This window comes from Micropterus salmoides, unplaced genomic scaffold (assembly GCF_014851395.1).
Source record: "Micropterus salmoides isolate LMB-PRFRI ecotype aquatic unplaced genomic scaffold, ASM1485139v1 Ms_hic_scaffold_19, whole genome shotgun sequence".
Taxonomy (NCBI): Eukaryota; Metazoa; Chordata; class Actinopteri; order Centrarchiformes; family Centrarchidae; genus Micropterus; species Micropterus salmoides.
Window position 1 is genome coordinate 21,062,952 of NW_024041039.1, and position 20,701 is coordinate 21,083,652.

The 20,701-nt window shown below is 41.9% G+C and overlaps 1 protein-coding gene across 3 annotated transcripts; it reads right to left on the reverse strand.

The window, feature by feature from the left end:
• Positions 1–786: 786 nt before the first annotated feature.
• Positions 787–20,372, reverse strand: LOC119910285 (sodium-dependent lysophosphatidylcholine symporter 1-B-like). 3 transcript variants are annotated; one of them, XM_038728802.1, is made up of 14 exons: positions 19,540–20,372; positions 10,499–10,627; positions 9,704–9,828; positions 7,793–7,916; positions 7,625–7,703; positions 7,395–7,537; positions 7,202–7,292; positions 6,685–6,803; positions 6,216–6,299; positions 4,937–5,020; positions 3,469–3,581; positions 3,228–3,371; positions 2,791–2,967; positions 787–2,566 (listed from the first exon to the last, which is right to left on the reverse strand). In XM_038728802.1, the coding sequence occupies exons 3-14, from the start codon at positions 9,712–9,714 to the stop codon at positions 2,512–2,514; spliced, it is 1,224 nt and encodes a 407-aa protein (XP_038584730.1). In that variant the 5' UTR covers positions 9,715–9,828; positions 10,499–10,627; positions 19,540–20,372; the 3' UTR covers positions 787–2,511. The 3 variants fall into 3 exon arrangements, with proteins under 3 accessions (XP_038584730.1, XP_038584729.1, XP_038584728.1); XM_038728801.1 differs by having other exon boundaries at positions 19,525–20,372; XM_038728800.1 differs by lacking the exon at positions 19,540–20,372 and adding an exon at positions 12,081–13,096.
• Positions 20,373–20,701: the final 329 nt, after the last annotated feature.

Sequence of the window (20,701 nt, forward strand, 5' to 3'; positions counted from 1 at the left end):
TTATTTTGACTGATTTCAGTGTTTAAAATGAACCAGTGGAGCCTTCCCACATTTATTATTTAATAACACAACTTAACATAATCACTCTTGCAAGTCAGTTATTAGAAACAAGCTGACTTAGAGAAATACATGAGATTATTTAGCCTAAATATTTTCAGAACATTAAAATAAATTCAAATAAAATTAATATATAATAGTGATATGGCTCACTGTGGTCAGGCAGTAACCACTTTTCTTCCCAGCATTTGTCACTAGTGGGGCAACCTTTTACAGGTGCAGTTGAAACACAGGCCTGTATGTTTTTAATTTTATTTTCTTTAATTGAATTGATTTATAAAACAGTTAAAATTGTATCTGAAAGCAGATGTAATTTTTCCCTGTTTGTGAGCAGCTTATGTTAATGCTATTTTATGTTATAAAAGACTAAAGAATAACATGAATATACATAGGCAATGTGTGCCAAATGATATAATTTGATTATCTCTAAACAGTATGTTGCAAGGTCCTATTTATTGGGATTTACATGAGCCTTGTATTTACATGAATACTGTAGATTAGTATTTAAAATTATGTAATGTTTTGATTACTATTAACAAATATTCAGCTTTCATCAAGGTGCCAGATACTTTGGTTGGAGGGACAGCTATTTGCAGTATTTTATACCAACCTACATGAATTTAATTATACTAAATATATCTGGCAAATAACCTCATCAAGGTATCTTATCTGAAATAAGATGTTAAATATCATGCAAAAAAAAAAAAAAGTTGGAGATTTAGGACATTGCAGGTTTCTCTGTTTCAGCAAACTTTATTCAAACTTAAAATGGCAGATTTACAGCATATCAATTGTCTCTTCACTGATTTACATATTGCTCATCAAGGTCAAAAAAAAAAGTATTTACATATTATACACACAGAAGCATATGAACACCAAGGAGACCATGGAGAGTTACGATGTGCTTCACTAGGTTCATTCTGTGCAATTTCAAAATGCTAAAAATAAAAAATATGCAGGAATATTTTAAGTTTTACCGATTGACATTTAATCACCAATAAGTATATAAAATCATGTGTTAAATCAAGACATCTAAAGTAAGGACAGATGTCTCCTGCAGACCTTCAGTTTGAGAGTCACAATATTATATAGTATGCAACTCGTTACAGCAGCTTTTGACATTTTCTTTTTCTAGAAAAAGAAAAAACCTCAACCATTGATGTTTTCAAACATTTACTTCAAAATCACAGTCATCTGTCACATATCCATCAATAAATGTTTACTTAAATTATTACACGTGCTTTCATGAGACATAATCCCTTAGAAGGTTTAAATAAATAGTTAAATAAAGCATTTTATCTTTCCTTGGGAAGAAAGAACATGCTAGATGAAATTACTTCATACTGGAGTTGACTTTGCTATGAAAGCACATTCAGAAAGTCTCAGAGCTTGGCTGAAATGTTAAAGCACAAAAAGGTGTGATGGGAAACCTTTCTCTGTTGCAAAAAGGAAACTAAACATAATCTCATCGCAACTAATCATACAAGATGTGTGTGTTAGGCAGTGAGTCAGCCTTCATCCAGTACATCGACCACAATTCACCACAAGGTGCCACTTTTAAGAAGTGATCTATAGCACACAACACCTAATGAAAAGTAGAAATTGTAGCACAGCTTCATACAACTCCAATTAGTGGAATAGTGCTGGTATGCCCTTTAAAAATAAGGGCTGATACTATTTATTTCCTTCAGAGCACTGAATGGAAAGTCAAACATGCCTGACCTAAGACATGGTAAACATCAAAAAGTAACATCACAGTCCAGTCCAAACCTGCAAATACTTCATAAAAACAATGCCGCAACATCACAAGCTGCATCCCAATTCCAAGCAGAGTTGATGAATACCACTTTCCAACAATGCTATGCTTAAAAGAAACAGAAGCTTCTAACAACGATTGAAGGTAAATAACATTGTTGAAAGCTACAGTAACATCTCAAACAAAAAAGTATAACATCTTTGGAAAACATTTGATTTGACATTCTCTTTGACTTCACCAAGATTAAAGGACTACAGCGCCCATGAGTCTTAGCGACACACTTGTAGTTAGAGAAAAACATGTTTCTCTCTGTTTAAATGATGAGGTGATCAGATTTCACTGTCCAAGTAAGTAGTGGATTCCCATTTAGGTTAAGATATGGACAGATCCCAGTTCTGCGTTTCAGCTACCTGACAAAATGATACACTGCAGTTTAATAAATTGTGCATGTTTTTTTTAGTTTCAGGAGATGCAGTGTAATTGGGACACAGCTGCAGGTAAAGGACGGACACACACACACACACACACACACACACACACACACAGTCACTAGAGGGCGATGTAAACCTGTGTGATACACTGGAGGGAGCTGGTTAATGCTCATGGTGTGAAGGCAGCAGAGGTGGTCTGTGGTCTCGTCCCTTGATGGCCTGTGCAAACACGAAGAGCAGCTGTGGTGGCTGGCTCGCCCTCTGCCACTACACGTTGCTCCCAAGCGCTGTAGTTTCAGACTCAGAATCTGCTTCGGAGTCCCTGTTACAGAGGACAGCCAGGACACACAGGTCACACACAAAGGACTTGGCTTGTCCAGACAGGGCGAATAATGCATGCCAACACCAGAGCAAGAGTTTTTTTTTTAAAAAGGCTTCATTTGAATTTAGCTCAGGTACACAGAGAGGACCGATTTTTTTCGTATCCCGAAACTGCTGTTTTGTCGTGTTTTAAGTGCTTGTGTGTGCATCACACTTTTCACTTACAGCATTTCCTGCAGTAGTTTTTGGTTGCCCTGCCTCCTTTCCTCATCAATAGGGTAGGTCTTCAATATCAACAGCCCCACACCAATAAGAACCACAGGCACAGGGGAGACCAGCACCTTCAGGGTTGAACTGACCGTCTCGGGTTGTGAGCAGCTCCCGGTCACATAGCCGGCAAATCTGCGAGAAAAATGCAGATAGAGGAAGAAAATTTGAGCTGATGCGAGTACCGTTTGTTATGACTGTTAGGTGAAAGATTACGTGATTGGTGACCACATGACCACTAGGCCGGAGCTGTAACATGGAGCCAATCTCATATAGCATCAGAGATCACGGCCATGCAGACATAAACTGACAACATTTTAAGGATGGAAATGTGGATAATTTCTGATAAAATGGCTGTAGATGTGAATAATATAAAAAAGGATCTGTTAACTTACTTCAAACTGAGTGTAGAGACACCCAGCGATATGCCAGAGGCAAACTTGACGAAGAACACATAGAAGGAGTAGAAAAGGGCCTCGTGGCCGTGGACGTCTGGATTGTTAACCTTGAAGTCATCCACTACGTCAGGAAGCATTGACCTGAAAGCACAAACAATGTTTAAAATAAAAATCAAATCTACTAAAATCCACATCTGCATACAGATCAAAGGGCTTCTGTGGGTAAATTTATGCTCACCAAGGCAGGAGGAAAGCTGCCGCCACGCTCACACCAGCTGCCACTGAGACCAGGTAAGAAATGATCAGGTTGCTCTTGATAGAAACGATTAGGATCATGAAGGGTACTGCCCACTATAGAAAGAGACAGAAGAATAAGAAAGATAACTTCATTAATCCCCTGTAGGGGAAATTTCGGTCGACATAGCAGCACAAATGAATATAAGAGAAAAGACGCAGTATTGTAGAAGTATTAACACACTATACAATCAATAATAATTAGTTACAACCATTTGCAACCAGATAAATGTCTAAAATATAATCAGTGTTGTGGAGCCTGATAGCACAAATGAGCCTCCAAACCGCTTAGAGGCTCGGGGCTGGATGAATCTGTGGCTGAAGGTGCTCCTGAGCTGCCTCAGCTCAGCCTAGAGAGGGGTTGTCCATGATGGTTTTCAGCTACCCTCTCATCCTCCTCTCAGTTACTGCCTCCACACTGTCCAGTTCCGCCGAACTGGCCCTCCTTGCCAGCTTGCCCAGTTTGTTGGCGCCACAAGTCCCGATGCCACCTCCCCAGCACACCGCAGCAAAGATGACGACGCTGGCCACTACAGACTGAACATCTGTAGCAGCCTGGTGCACACACTGAAGGACCTGAGCCTCCTGAGGAAGAACAGCCTGCTCAGTCCTTTCCTGTAGAGGGCCTTGGTGTTGTCTGTCCAGTCCAGTTTATTGTTGAGTTGCACTGCCAGGATCTTGTAGGCGTCCACCATCTCTACTCCCTCACCCTTATTACAATCTCTTGCTGCGCCTTAAGCCCACTACCAGCTACTTGATTTTTCCTGTGTTGAGCTGGAAGTGGTTGCTGTCACACCATCCAGTGAAGCTCTCAATCAGGTCTCTGTACTCCTCTTCACTGTGATCTATGATGCAGCCGATGATGGAGGAGTCAGAACCTCTGGAGGTGCCTCGTTCCAGAGTCGACGCAAAAGTCAGAAGCGTAGAGTGAAAAACTGACAGTACAGTTCCTTTGGGTGAACCAGTGTTGCTCAACACAACGTCTGACAGGTAGCCTGACATACTGCGGCCAGTCAGTGAGGCCACCAGGTCCTGATCCACCTGCATCACGGAGAGGGCTGGGGAGTGGAGGGGAGAGACAGGAGCAGGGTGGGGTGGAGGGGCAGTGGAGTAGAGGGGCAGGGGAGTGGACCGCTCTGCTGTTGTTCTGTTGCAGCTTCCCCCGACCACTCCTGCACAGTCCTGGTGGTGACAGTCTCGTAACAGCAGGCTTATACATTGGGATTCAGCAGTACCAGACAGTGGTCAGATTTGCCAAGAGGGGTGGCGCTGTATGCCTCCTTAACACTGGCATACAGCAGATCCAGGGTCTTGTTTCCTCTGGTGTCCTTGAGATTGTGAGCAGTTCCATAACACATCCTTTTATTTAATTTATGCCTTTGTTGTACCAAAAACAAGCACTTCTTACTTACCGAGATGCCGAAGTAAACTGCCGTCTTCTTTCCAAACCGGGTTAGAAACCATTGCCAACACGGGATGCTTAGAGTCCCAGATAGCTGGAAACAATGTGGAACATTAAATATTATACAAGCTTGCAAAAGTGTGTGTGAATGTGTGTTACTTTTAATTCTGGTAGAAATCAAGAGTGGAAGTCTGCCCAGATAATGATCAGGGACCAAAATAAACTTTTAGTTTGAAATTTAGGTCTTGGCTACTACTGTGGTATATATATGGTCTTGGTATTTATTTGTTGTAGTAGTACAAAAGAAAATTGTCATAGATGACACAAAAATATACAAGTGTACAACACTCATCATTGTGAACTTTGTTTAAAGGGATTCTTTCTTGCCATGCATGCATTTTCCTTTTTAACTTACATTAAAATATAAATCCTATGTTCCCTTTGTCCCCTTGCAGGGGACATACATGCCATGACCTCTAGACTAGAGGGTGATACACATAGGTGACACAGTAGTGGATTTTCACTTCTGACCCGGAAGAATGACTTCCCATCCAGATTAAGAAAACAAAACAGATCAGAAGTTAGCATTTATTTATATTAGAATTGTATATTTATATATAAAAACTGCTGTTGGACTCTTATCCTGCAGGAATCCCGTCAGCCACAGGATTCCAGACAAAATGTCAGCCTCTACCCTTGGCCAAACTTGGTCAACCAGCGTTAAATGACCACATGAGAACAATCCTTCCACTGACAATTTAGGAGCCTGAGAAATAACATGATCATCAACTGTAGGCACATACGGTGGAAATAACTCCTTTCTCCCCCTCAACTCCCACCTCTCTAATTATGATACATGGTACCCAAAAATGTTTCCACTCCTAACCTGAGGGAAAGGCACCAGAGCAGAAAGCAGCTAGGAGGGCGAAAACCATGGTGGCAGTGAAGGATCGTCAAGGCAACAAAAGCTCCACTGTGTGTCTGTTTCTCCCTTGATTTCCTGCTTACGCCATGTGAGTGTGTGACTGGGAGACTGGTTCCCCAGAGCCCAAACAATACTTGTCACTCTGAAAACTGCCCTTTCAGCCCCCGGTACCTTGTATCTCCTGATGTGAGGAAAGGGCTCAGGGTACAGGCCGAAAACCCCCCCCAAACACCGGAGGCTTACTCTACACCACAAGGACAGCCACACAGGGGTTTTCTGCTGTAGATCACACTGATGTCCTTCAAATCTCATACTGATTTACAAAGAGGTGACAAGTCCTTCAGTGGACAACGGAAACACTCACCATGATGACCAAGAGAATGTTCTGGAAGTCTTTCCTATGGCCAAGAGCGTAGGTGATGAAAAGAGCAAAGTTTCCCTCCAGTAGCTGTAAAAGATGAGCAAAGAGACATTTCATATAACTACAGTTCCACATAAAAAGGAACAATTCAACATTTTGGAAATACACACAATATCTCATTCCCCCCCCCCCCCAATCTGTACAAAAGCAGAACTTTAAAAACAAGGAGTTGTTTTACCTTTGGACAGAGCTAGGCTAGCTGTTTCCCTTTGTCTCAGTCTTTATGTTTAGCTAAGCTAACCGTCTCTTTGCTGTAGCCTCATTTAGTGGACAGATATGACAGCGGTCTCAATCTTCTCGCTAGATGATACGTGATTCCCTAAAGTGTTGAATTAATCCTTAAACTGTAATCAAATTACCATAAAATAACTTATGCATCCAACATGAGGCAGATATTAAAACACAATATTACCATGAAGGCCAGAGAGGTGAAGAGGAAGCCGATGACCAGTTTGATGTACGGTCCGTGGCTCATCACCAGCCATAGGCCCTGACGGAAGGTGAGGACCTGGGATTTTCTTCGCCCGCTCTCTTTAATCCAACACACGGGGGAAGAGAACAAAAGGTAAGACAGCTGAACAACTTTCTGTTAAGTTATTTAATCCAGGAAAGCAGGACTGGAATGTGGCCACAAGACATTTTTGTTGGTCTGCACTAACAAATGCATCTTTCCCTCCCGGTTGGCTGCTTGATAGATTGACTCAGAGTCTATCTGTTGCCAGGAAAAAGTAAAAGTTGATTTGCAGCGGACGATTTTACAACGTAAATTTCTTTTCAAGCCAAAAGACTCCAAGTGAAGTCACGAGTCGTCGGTGTTAGTCCAAGTCTTTTTAATTTCTGCTTTAATTTCATCTCTGCTTTAAACATTATATATATTCCACAGTGGCTTTGGACAAACAAGAACGTCTCGTTATTTCATGTATTCATACCTTTTTGCTCCTTCACACCAAAAAACAAGATTGCGGCACAGAGGACATAGATGATGCAGATGACCCCGGAAGCAACCAAGTACGCTTGTTTCTGAGGGCAGAAGAGGCCACAATAGCTCATGTAAAAGCTGTATGAAATAGTTGGAAAAATCCTCACTGATCTGCCACAATGCAAAAGATTCGAGAGACTCACCGTCTCATCCAGTGCAACACTGGACATGTTGACTGTGGTTGAGTTATTGCTATCAGGCTCTGCGGGACAATTTGTGGTGCCACCAACTATCTGTCCCTGGATTGCGGTGCCCAGAACTGTGCCCAGCACCTCCACCATCATACCTGAGAGCAACACAGAAATGGAGCGTCAGCGCACAAACAACAACACGCGCATATAAACCATTTGATCCCACGGGAGCGCTGACGTACGATAAGCAGTGGCAGAGTCCCTCTCTTTCTGGTCATTGCTGATGAACATGGTGAAGGCTGAATATGGTACATGGAAGCACTGCAGACGTACACAAACACACAGTTAGGCTGGTGCAACATGGGCCACCAAGAGCAAAGTAGTGGGGAGTGTCGATGCGACATACTGACCGTCTGCATTGACTGGAAGAGGCAGTAAAAGATCAGGTACCAGAAGACCTTCCCCTGCTCAAAAGGAGGCACGTACCAGATCAGGAAGTAAGTCAGCACCGCAAACGGAGTAGAGAAAATTATCCTGGGAAGAAAGGTGAGGATTATTAAACAGTATGATTAAGGCAAATTTAAAAACAATTTTCAGTGTTTTCAATAAGCTATACATATTTTTTTTATTTTATTTATTTGAGTCACTAAGGTGGGGTTCACCTTCTTTTCTGGCTTGAAAAGAAGTGTGGCCAGCCGGCTGCTCAAGAGTGTGTTTACTGAATCCTGCCAACGATTACTGTAGCTTTTACCCCCCAAACACCCTTTTTATTTTTCCTCCCTTGTAGTCACTTATTTTCTACTCTCTCATGCCTTTTTGTGAATAATCCCCCTAATCCTGCCTTGTTAGAGCTCGTGTGGGGAGAAAGAGCTTAGTCTGGGACGTATAAGGAGACGAGGGTGGGCTGGCCCAGTGGTGAGGCCACTCTGGCCTACCTCACTCTCAGCCTTTTTCCACAGCTTTGAATGACCTCCAGCTGACCTCAGTCAGAGAAGCTGGTGCCACCTCAGGAACTTATTTTCAAAACAGACAACAGTCCAGATAATAAAATGGGTGGTTGAATAAAACAAGCCATTTGAAGAGGTCACCTTGGGCTAATGGAAAACTGTAGACCATTTTCTTACATTTTATAGACCAAAGTAACCGCAAAAATAGCTGAAAGATGATGAGGGCGGTATCATCGAACACCGAGAGATGTTTCTTGACTGAACAAGACAATTTTGCACCAACACGTGGTCGTATGAACCCTCCCCAACCCCCTTCTTGTGTGGCACATGTGGGAAATATGAAACAAAGCACCTCCTCGAGTCCCTCCAGTGTCTAAGTGAATTAGGTTAATGAGAGCCAAATTATCTGAAAATAGAGGCCAGGTTGTGACCGTTTCATACACTGGTATGGCTGATTGAACACGCAATGTACTGATTTGTAATGTGTCATGTTTGTCAGTAGGGCTACAGAAAATGACCTTGAGGTACACGCAATCGATGTACAAATTGCAGTGCAGACATTAAAAACTATTCATGCATTTCAAATAACACTAAAAACGTCATGTGCCGACAAGGCAAAAAGTCCCATTCTAGTCTCCTGTCTTTATGCAAAACATTCAGTGCAGATAGCAAGGACAAGTGAAGACACAAAAAGACAGATGAGTGCTCTTATCCAACTGCTGGTTACAATGACCACACACACACACACCCACCCACCCACACCCCACCTCCTATTTGTTTGAAGCTGATGGTGTGTTGTGGGTTGGACCAATCGCAGCAGAAGCTGGTAAATTCCCCTCCCCTCCCCTCTCCCTTCCCGCCCATGTGCAGCTCATGCTCAGCCGGCATTTCTGACTCAAATTCCCACAGACGCTCAGGATATCACTGCGACGTTGTATGAGAAAAAAGCGGCCGCAAATTATTTTCATCTGCTCCAGTGCAAATCATATTGTGGCCTTAGGCGATACTTTTCTGAACCAGATGTTCTTCTAGCAGACACATTTCAAGAAAGACTTGTAAACCTGGATGTATTTCATTAAAAGTTTAGAAGCTCTTCCAGCTGTTCTATTAACTTTACACAATGCCAGTTCACTTCAAAAAGTGAACCGCATGTGTCTTAACTAAACTGTATCTAGAAAAAATTTAAGAGTAAAATTTAGTAGTTCCTGTTGCCATAGTTAGTGCTACGAGTCATGGGCTTGCTTTTGTCAGTGCATTATCCTCACATTTCTCACCCCACCCAATATCCTTCCTACTGATTTTCAGTGTTAATACCCTATTTGCTTGGTGAACCTGTCGTAAGATGGTGTGCTGCTGTGAGATTCAGACACCTACCAGGGCATCATGCGGCCAATGCTGGTCCATCTACTCCGGCTCACTAGGAAACCCACTATCGGGTCTGTGACTGCGTCCCAGGCCCGGCCCACAAACAGGATGATAGAGGCATGGGAGGGGTCCAGCTGAGGGGAGGAAAGTGGAAGAAGGGTGAGGCGTGAAATCAAAAATAAAGGATGACGCCAAATACCACCTCATATGGTGCTGCTAGTGAATGATTCAGAAGAGCCACGACACCAATGAGGTATGGAGACATTTTGAGGCTCTGTAACTGTTCCGAGTGAAATAAACAACTGTTATTTGTTTAAAGAACAAAGTAGCATTCAAAGCCACTGTAATGAGCTCATCTCTCGAGTTGACTGCCCTTTACATAAGTTCCTACTGTGTACAGTGGAAAAGTCTACTTTGCTAATTGACTAACAAAACAAAGCAGTAGGAGACCAGGTTAATGCGCTTGACTGGCTACCGCAGGATGGAGACTGTTAAAGTGAGAGGAGCAAACAAGCTTTTTGCCTTCAAGCTAATCAGTATGTGTAACTGTGGAGGAAATGCGACGATAAGGAAATGAGCTTCCAACTTGTATTCTGCAGAATTAACAAATGGGTGCACTTTGTTTTGAAGAACAGTAAATATAAAAAGGTAAAAAGTAATACTTAAACTACAACTTCTCCCAGTTATACAAAATGTCTTTTTATTAATAAGTCAAATATGCAAGGAAACGTGTTTTCTAGCTCTTCACAAGTAATACCCCTAAGTGTAATCTTAACTCATTCTTGTGTGTCTCTTGTCAATCACCTGAGCCACATCCAGCAGGTAGATCTGGAGGAAGAATGCCAGAGCACTGCCTGTGATCTGGTATGGAGCCCCACCGATGGCATAACACAGTTTGCTCCATACAGACAGACGAATACTCAGGTGCTTCGGCTGGAACACAAGGAGAGGGGAGGACAGAGGAGATATGTAATGAAGTTAGTTTGTGCATTGGACTGTAAATGCTGCTCTTATTCCCAGAGAAGCTATAAATTTAAGTTACGTTATGTGATGTAGGCAGTGGTGCGCTGCATGGTCATTATCTACAGCTCTATATAATCCCTGTTTTCTTCTTCAACCACCTTTTTCCATCCCTCTGTCCAAAACTATTGTCAAAATTGCTGCTGTTAAACAACTTGTTACCACGAGGTCCAACTTTCCTCACCCCACTGCTCAGAATGTCAGATTAGAAACAAATCCCCAGTGATGATGTGGTGTGTGAAACTGTGAGGTTACTCTAGTTCATGCTCACTCTCACTACATCATAAAGACTCCAGTGCTGCCATTGGCTCCAGAAATAGGATGTTGGTAGTAGTGTGATATTTAATGCTGAGTAGAGAGTCTTATCACAGCTTGCAGACACAGCCAATCGCAAGTCTGATGATGATGTCAGCAAAGGGGGTTCTCTAGTCTACACCACGATTCACATCCGCTATAGACACAAGAGCAGCATCACCTCATGCTGCCTCCGCACAAAGCAGAAACGAATGAATCCCCCCCCCTAGCCAAATCCTTCAGCAGTTTCATGACTAATGAGGAAAATCCCATAAAGTGTAAAATCCAGGAGTGGGCAGATAACCTCAGTGTTTAGAAAATTTCTAACATCAGTGAAAACTGACCATTAGAATTTCCCAGGCTTAAGTGTGAATGTTTAAATGATGTGTTCATTGTCAAAATAGTTGCCTATTGCTTTTCTGTCAACTAATCGCTTCACCTCTACAAAAGGTAGGTTACATTTCATTTCAATCCCTTTCTCTAACAATTTTGTAACGGTGAAATGTCCTGTGATCAGATACTGCTAATGACAGCGAGATCCCAGAGCAGACGTGGAAGGTATTTCAGGGTGTAGACAGATCAAATGCAATGCGGTCACACTTTTCCATGAAGAAAAACAAACAAACACTCGGGATCTATCAGGAGGCTTTTTGTCATTATTTAATTTTAGGCTCTCAAAACATGACTCGCGCATCATGCATTTCTGGAGCAGAAACGTTATAGTACCACGTCACGTTTCTGTAGCCCACCTGTCATTGCTGAAGGCTGCTGCATTTGACAAGATTGTCCAATTTAAAAATCACATTTTCAGGCCTGTTTAATGAAGATGTGGTCCCTTTAAAAGCCGGCATGCGAGCCTCTCGAGCAGCTGCCCGAGGACAGATGGATAAACGTAGTGAAATTGAAATGCCGGGGACTCTACGTCAGGGAAGCGTTTGAAATACTGAAAGGAAGTAACACTAACCACAATAAATCAAACGTTACATTCAATTTAGGCGCCTTTCTGCGCTCCTGAACAAACAGGGGCAACACAGAACTTAATTTTAATAACCCCGGAGAAAAAACCTCTTACCTTTGCTGTCTTGATCTCTGTATTAATAGCTTTGGCTGATAACAAACTCGCCGCGTACTGCTCGGCGCCTTCTCCTCGTGCCATTGTGCTTTCAAGACGATGAAGTAGCCTAATTAAAAATATATAGCCTATATATTACTCTCAATATCGTAAAACGTTCAGCGTCAGAAGAAAACGCCTTTTCACAGCATCAAGGTGCCTCTCTCAGCGCCCTCACTGTTTCTGAGCCCACCCTCGTGCGATGCTCCCCCTGCTTCATTCATTTAACGCCGCACACGTCATTACGGGTTATGACGTGACGATCACGTGCTCGGTACCGTCCAGCCTTTTCTTTTCTGTTGGATCACACCATAGCATCATCATGTTTTTGTAAGTGACAAGTGCGTAAGAGAAAAACATACAGTATTGTCAGAATGCAAAAACCACACGGGTAGACTACAAGGTAAATTTATTCATCATACAACCTGCAACAGGGGTGTAAAATGTGATGCAGTTTGTAGTTCCGTTTATGCTACAGGCACAGGATGTGTGCAAAAAAAAAAAGAAGATCAAACAGCTTACAGGAAAAAAAACTGTTTTGGTGCTGTGCTGACTCTGAGGATGAATTTGAATTTGAATTTGAATTTAAAAGTCTCTTAGCCTGGGGGGAAAGCTGCTCTGCAGTCTGGTGGTGTGACAGCAGATTCAGTATCTTTTTCCAGACAGCAGCAGGGTGAACAGACTGTGGCTGGGGTGGGTACTGTCCTTTAGGCTATCCCAGGCACCTCACCTCACATATATCACTAATGTTAAGGAGATGGGTTCCAATGATCTTCTTAGCAGTTTAAGTCACTCATTGTAGAGCCCTCTGGTCCTGGGGTAGAAACAATTTCTCCATTCTTAATATGAATCACCTAAATCATGCTGTACATGCTCAGTTTAGTCCTTACTCCATATGGGAAAAAGCAGCACTATATTAGCACAGTTATAGTTATAAATTACTTTATTTCTTTGTGTTATAGCATTGCCTGCTTTATAGTTAAACACATTAAATTTAAATCATGTTTATTGTGTGTCTATGTAGATATCCTTCATGCAAGTTGTTAGTGATGATGTTTTACCTGTAAGGTAAGCTATATTTCATGGCCATAAGAGTTTGGTTTAGTTGTAACAAGAATGAATATTTTACAACCCACACCAAGAAAATGCTTTGCTCTGTTTTCTTAGAATTTCAGTATGTGTCTGACACACACAGTAAAGTTTAACGGTTTTATTATTATGTTCAAATGTTAGTGTAAGACCTGTCGGCTGCTCTGTTGACCCATGAGGCCTGCAGTCCAGGAGTGTCACCACTGTGACTGTGCAAGACAAACAAGAACAAACTCACACTAATATTCAGTTGGTGCATAATTGCACATTTTGTTAAATTTTATTATTATGTTCAATACTGTGTCAGTAATGTGTCTCACAGAAAGATACTTGGATCACCCCACGCAGACACATCATTTAGCCTATGTTTAAAAATAATTTAAGTGTTGAATAAAAAGCTTTCAATATCACATTTTTCTCATATTCCTTATTACTGTTACATTTCACCCAGGATATGTCACCTTTAGAGTACTTTTAGGGAACGTAATGCATGGCTGCGGGAACACGCTATGATAGTAGTAATATCACAAACTACTAACTAGCTTCTCCACAACGTAATGAGCCTGTTGTGGTCCTCTCACCCAAATTTACCCGACCTTATCATTCTCTCAGTGTCCCAACTAAAGAACACAGAAAGGATAATTAACAACGTAAGAGAAGGTTCAGTCTTTTGTACACTCTCTCTCTCTGTGCATCTCAAAAAAGATTTTTTGCTGAATCAATTCATAGTTTTCATGCGACGTCACAATGAAAACGCTCCCTTGGAGGGCAAAAAAACGTTCATTTCCGTTGCCTGCCAACCAATATGCAAGTGATACACTGTTACTTTGAGTTTGTTACTTTTTGCGTTGCCAAAATGCTGGATGGTTGTTGTGCTTTTGGATTTACTAATCGAGGAGACAAGCTTGAACTGTTTAAGGTGAGGGATTCCCCAGAAGGTAAAAGTAAACATTACCGCAGGCGAGTGGCGGCAGGGACCTGGCGTTTTTTAATGGTAGAAATGCAGCAGCGGATGCTGTAACGTTATATGGATCAGATATGCCCAACACTTGTGTTTGGGTTCATCTCTTTCTTTTTCTTAAGTTGAAAGGTGATCCAAATAAATTTGACTGCTTTTGCGGCGTCTCTACGGGGAGTCGCGATGTGAGCCGTTGTGTTGGTCCGTTGTTTTGCCCTCCAGGTCACCGTGCATGTCATGTGACTGAAAACTATGAATAACAGCTGGCAGCTGCTGAGTGAAAGCCAATATTAGTTACACCTGCGACAATCTGTTTAATGGACTCTGTAAAAACAAATAGCAACCATGTGAATTAGAAAAAAGCAACAGGCTAATTTCCATCAAAAGAAAGTGATGCTCTGCATCAGGATTCTGTTAAAGGAGACCTATTATACAGCCTTTCCAGCCCTATATTGTAGTTCTATGATTCCTCTATGGCAGCTTTGCATGCAAGAATTTTCTCTCTTCATACAGCCCTTTTCAGCCTCTGTCTGAAACAAGCTGTAGATGCTCCTGTCTCTTTAAGCCCCCCCCCCTCTCAAAGCCCACTGTCTTCTGATTAGCCATTGTCTTATGTGTTTAGCAGGTTGCCACAGGGATGGGGCTGCATGTTCATTTGTGGGCGTGGTCAGCAGTCTCTGCCTGGAGCAAATGACCATATATGGAAATCCATCTCTGAATAACGTCATACCCAGCAGTTAGTAGAAAAAACTATTTAAAACAGAGCGTTTAGAATAGGGGGATATCTGAGGTTTTGGTTCACAGGGATTTCTTTTAAACAAAACATAGATTTTGAAATGTGTATAATGGCTCCTACACGCATGGCAGTGAGTATTTTTATTTTTAATACACATACATTTTCTTGATTATGCTTACTTTTATTTTCAATATATGACTCACTTGTAACAGAATTTTTACAGTGTGGTAGTAGGTATTTTTACCTAAAGGATCTAAATACTTCGGCAACCTGTTTCTAATGAATGTAATTGTTTAATACGTAAATAGGAAAGTTTGCCTACTGTATATTTAAATTCTGTTTGTCTTGTCAGCAACCCCCTAACAAACATAACCGTACTTAATGTATTTTTAAAAGCAGGTACTTCCCACACGCATTCCCACTGCTCAGTAAAGTCTAGCTGAATTTAAAATGAGTCACACAATCAAGTTCAAACCATTATGTGATAACATTGAATTTTTGTTATATTTTGTTATATTCACTTAGCTGGCTATCTCAGAAAAACAAATACTGAAAAAAAGGATAGTTTATGAATTCAAATGTCACGGTTAACCTGCGACTTCATATATGTTTTCTGTGTTTCCCATTTGCCATTGAGAACATCACAGGCTACAATAGCAGGAGCACCCCCATAATGTATGAGGCCACATTACCAGATGAACTTAACACCTTTTATGCTCGCTTTGATCTCCTCAACAAGGAGTCACCTGTAAAGTCTACTCCACCTCCAGAGGACCGGCCACTGCCAGTATCCAAAGCAGATGTGAGGAGAGTCCTGCTGAGAGTGAATATGAGTAAATCAGCTGGGCCTGATAACATTCCTGGTCGTGTACTAAAAACCTGTGCCAATCAGCTAGTTGATGTTATTACTGATATTTTCAACATCTCACTGTCTCAGGAGAGGTTTCTTCCCTGCTTCAAGAAAGCCACCATCATTTCTGTTTCTAAAAAGTCTGCAGTGTCTAGTCTGAACGACTACTACCCTGTGGTTTGCACCCCCATTCTGATGTGTCTTGAGAAACTGGTTCTTGAGCACATAAAGAACAACATCCCACCTAGCCTGGACCCTCACCAGTTTGCTTTCAGAATCAACAGATCCACAGAGGATGCCATCTCCACTGACCTCCACTCAGCCCCCACACACCTTGAGAAAAACCCCCCACCTACATCAGAATGCTGTTTGTGGATTTCAGCTCAGGATTCAACACAATCAATCGATGCGCAACTAATGTTAATGATTTTCACCCACACACTGCAGCACGGTAGCTCTTAGCTAGTGTCCTCTAGCTAGCCCATTCTATGCGACATAATAATGCTGTAATAATGAAATAATGCTATGCAATGTTAGCTACATTTATTTGAAGTAAATATTTAAAATTACCAAATAGTCAAACAGTGAGAAAAATACATCTATATCCTATTCGTTTTACAGTCGCATCGTAGCACTCATAATCGTAATGAGGTGCCTAGAAATGATGATGTGATGCATGGAGATATCGAATCGAATTTTGAGGCCAGTGAAGATGCACACCCCTACTGGATATTGGACTTCCTCACAAACAGACCCCAGTTAGTTCGGATTGGCGGACACACCTCCTCCACTCCAGTGCTCAACACCGGAGCCCACCAGGGCTGTGTGCTCAGCCTCCTCCTATTCACGCTGTACACCCACGACTGTATCCCCCGACATGGAGAGAACTCTGTTGTTAAGTTTGCGGACGACACTACCATCATTGGCCAGATTTCAAACAATGATGAGACTTCATATCGGGAGGAAATTGATAATCTTGCAGAGTGGTGTACAGCAAACAACATACTGCTCAATGTCAGCAAAACCAAGGAGCTGATCGTTGATTTTAGGAATAAGGAGCTAAAGACAAACACTCCTGTCTATATCAGTGGATAGAAACCATCCTGACTGGAAACATCACAAACTGGCATGGGATGTGCACAGCCCAGGACCGGAGTGCTCTACAGTGGGTGATTAAAACCGCTCAGAAGATCATTGGTACCCATCTCCCGAGCATCAGTGATATCGGTGAGGTGCATACACAGAGCCCAAAGGATACTAAAGGACAGTACCCACCCAGCCACAGCCTGTTCACCCTGTTGCCTTCTGGGAAGAGATATAGAAGTTTCTGCTGCCGCACCACCAGAGCTATCAGACTCTTAAACTCAAATTCATCCTCAGCATTGAACATTGACTATTGTTTATTTATTGCAGTGAACTGACAGTGTGGATTTGTGCATTTTATATTAAATAATTTGGAGACTCAACTCCTCTTTTCCCTCCCAGAGAGAAGGAGGAGGGGGTTGAGTTCAACAGACGGCTGAAGAGACCCAACGGAAAAGATGACAGGTTTCTCTCCCTAAGTGCTGTCTCTGGGCAGTTGATCGTAAAACTGGCCACCTTTGGCAACAGCCGAGATAAGTCTCTCGGTGCCTGAATTGTTAAAATGACAAAGAAACTAACCAGAAATTACAAACAGCCTATCAGAACTCTTCTTAAAAGACACACACGTGTAACCGTGGCAACTGACCTTGCCCTGTGTTTCATTACCTCATCAAAGAGAGACTAGATGAGGAACTCCAGGACACCAGAGACACAGACCTGAACTCCCTTATGCAAACAAAGATTGATGTGCAAACATGATAAGCCAGGATATGCGAAAGGGGGACACGACTCCTGCCTTCTTGAGCTAAAACAATGTTTCATTATAAACTGTTCTCTTCAAATAATAATCCTTGCTAAGTTAGTAGTGGCGCTGCCTATTTGATTAGTTATGTTACCATGTTGTTGCTATCTGTTGTTGATATTATTGCTGAAAAGAATCTAAATAAGTTACTTTTGCAATGTTTTAATTTTCAGCAAGGTTAATGACACTTCCTTCATTTTATGTGTAACCAATGCTTGTTCACAATACTTTCTCACACAATTCCTTTAGAAATGATGATAAAGAAATGTCATCCTATACTCTATTTATTGCCAGCTTGAATTTAAGGCAAAATAACTAAATTTCCCAGTTCCTAAGTAAAGATTGTTTTCGGATTAATCTAAACTGTCGTCATGTAACCTGAGCTCCCCCAAGTGGACGAAATAAGTATTACATGCCATCATTCTGAAATGCTAACCGTTTAAGGTCTAATTACTAAGTGTTTTCCTGTTACCAAAAGCTTAAACTTAGAATGGTACAACCGTTTGACCACTGATGTTTGATTGTGGGAAGATATTTGATTATAATACGTGCAAATAGATTTTCTTTTCCTTTTATAGACATATTAAAGCAGTCCCTCGGGAAACCGGAAACAGCCCGCCCTGCGGGAAACAAAGGACTGCCCTCTGGGGAACCACGCCCCAGACAACAAAAGAGCGACACACGATGTTGTTCGCCCTCTTCCTCTCTGCTCTCTGCCACCCTCCTCTGCCAGCTTGTTCTGAGCTGTTTAACGGCGCTTCGGCACGTGCCCGGCGTGCCCCTCTCCTGGCTACGCCCTAAAAATTCCAAGCACCAGCACAACAAAGTCTTTGTTTCGCTTAAAGCTAGTGCCGCAACATCGATTTGTCCCTCAGTTCCAGCAACTTTACTTGTTTTATTTTCTTTCTTTTGTTTTGTTAAAAGTTGTCAGTCCGTTAAGTTACACTGGTCTAATTCAAGAACGACCAAGTTCCCTTTTAAGCTTTTTTGTCAAGCTAACTTCACCGAGGTCAGACCAAGCTACATGGTCTCGCCAGCAGCAACCAAGGACACCTGAAGAACAGATGAAGTGCCAGACGGAGGACGGCCAACCCTTGAGGGTTTCAGACACGGAAAACCCCGGAGAATTCCCTAGCAAAAAGCCAGGAATCGGGCAGCTAGCGTGGGACCTGTGCAACAGGCCAAGGCAGGCCTCCGACCTACCGTAAGACCAAAACAAAGCATTCTGTGGTCAGGGATGTCCCATAGTGTTAATATTGTCTTTTTAACTCATAGTGTTAATATTGTCTTTTTAACTCCTAAACTCATAGCTTAATTTCATTAGTTCTCCTCTGCCGTATGAGTCAAGTCCTCCCACAATCGAACCTCCATTCTCTTTGTTTAGCCATTGTTTATTTCTCTGATGTATTTAACCACCTTTTTATATCACCTTAGTTAGTTAATAAATTCACTGTAACCAAGGAATTGTGTGTATTGCCTACTTCTAAGTCCCTGCCAAGAGAATTTACCCTTTAGATATGAGACTGACTGATTGATTTAGGATAATTGAGCAATTATTAACTAACTGATCCCTGGTGAATAATTGTATAATTATTAAAAGCTACCTAGAGGTCCGGAGACTCTAAGTTAATAACAACTCCGGTGGTGCCCCTGCGAAATGAGAGCTTTTTATGGATTAATATTTTCTGAATATTAAAATTAATAATTGGGTATTAATTCTCATAAATTTATTAAAATTCATACATAGTTTAAACATGCTACATTATGTTGACCATTTTTATAATTGCTTCTGCATTAATTTATATTGTCTGCTATTTAGAAGGGAGATGCAAAGCTCATTTTCATTATATAACTTGCTATATTGTGACAACAAATGTACCTACCCACCTTGTTCCCTCTTACCGGTGTCTGCGTCTGCTTCTCAAGTCTCTTAATTGCATCCACGTTTCATTCACTTGCATCTTTCTCGCCCACCGGGGATTCATGGAGAGACGCAAGGAAACCAAGCCAGGAGAGAAGGGACGAGAAAATATGGGACAAGAAAATATGGTTTTAGAGACATGAGACGTCCTTTCCTCTGAATCGTCACATGAAGCCACGTTTGTTTCTGATGACGGTGGCAGCTGATCACAGCTGGATCAGCTGTCAGTCGGCTCTGTAGAGACTTGATGGAGTTTGTGTGTGCACACATGTGTGCTGTTCTGATACTAATAAAATCTCAGTTATCAGTGCACAGCAGCATGACTCTCTCTATAGCTTTTACCTGTTTAACACCTGCGCATGAATAATTATAGGTTTCTGTCCTGTTCAGAGGCAAAGGATCATTTCTACAGGCGCAATACTCACATTATCTACATTTATATTTTTTGATTCTGTAAATTCGTTATTGAATAACCCAGAATATGATGTCTTGGGATTTATTAGGCTAAAGGTTTAAGAGAAATTGAAATGATGTCACTCTAAGTTGATGCTTAGTTTTAGGCTTTCAGTTTATTTCTTCTTCTGATATCCTTTAACACTAGCCTACTGCATAGGTTACATTAAATTTATGCAAGTCACATCACTCATCACTGATCAATCAGGTCAAAATTTCAAAGGGAACCCCTTAAGTCGGATAGTGCGTTCCATTTGACATGGGAAGTCGGAATTTCCGAGTTCCCAGTTGGAACTTTCAACTGGAACGCCCCCTGAAGTTGGATTTCCGACTCGGGAAGTCGGGAGAACCGCACTACCCCGACTTTGTGATCCAAGATGGCTGTCGGGCTATCAACAGTTAGTGAAAGCTGTAGTTTATACTATTTATTAGCACTTCTGTTTACTTGTGACTCATATAAGTGTTCGTACACAAAGTGCTGTCCAACAGGTGTCTGTGGACGTGTTGCTACAGTGTTTAGTGTGAGTAAATACTGCACAATGCATTTTTTTAATCAACCGTCGTAAAAATCGTATCAATAGCTAACCTGGCTAGTTGTAAACAAACAGCTGGCCGAGCGAGGTTTTCCGACTTGTTAACTGGAACGCCGTCAACTCGGGTATGACGTCATTCCCAGCTCCGACTTCCGAG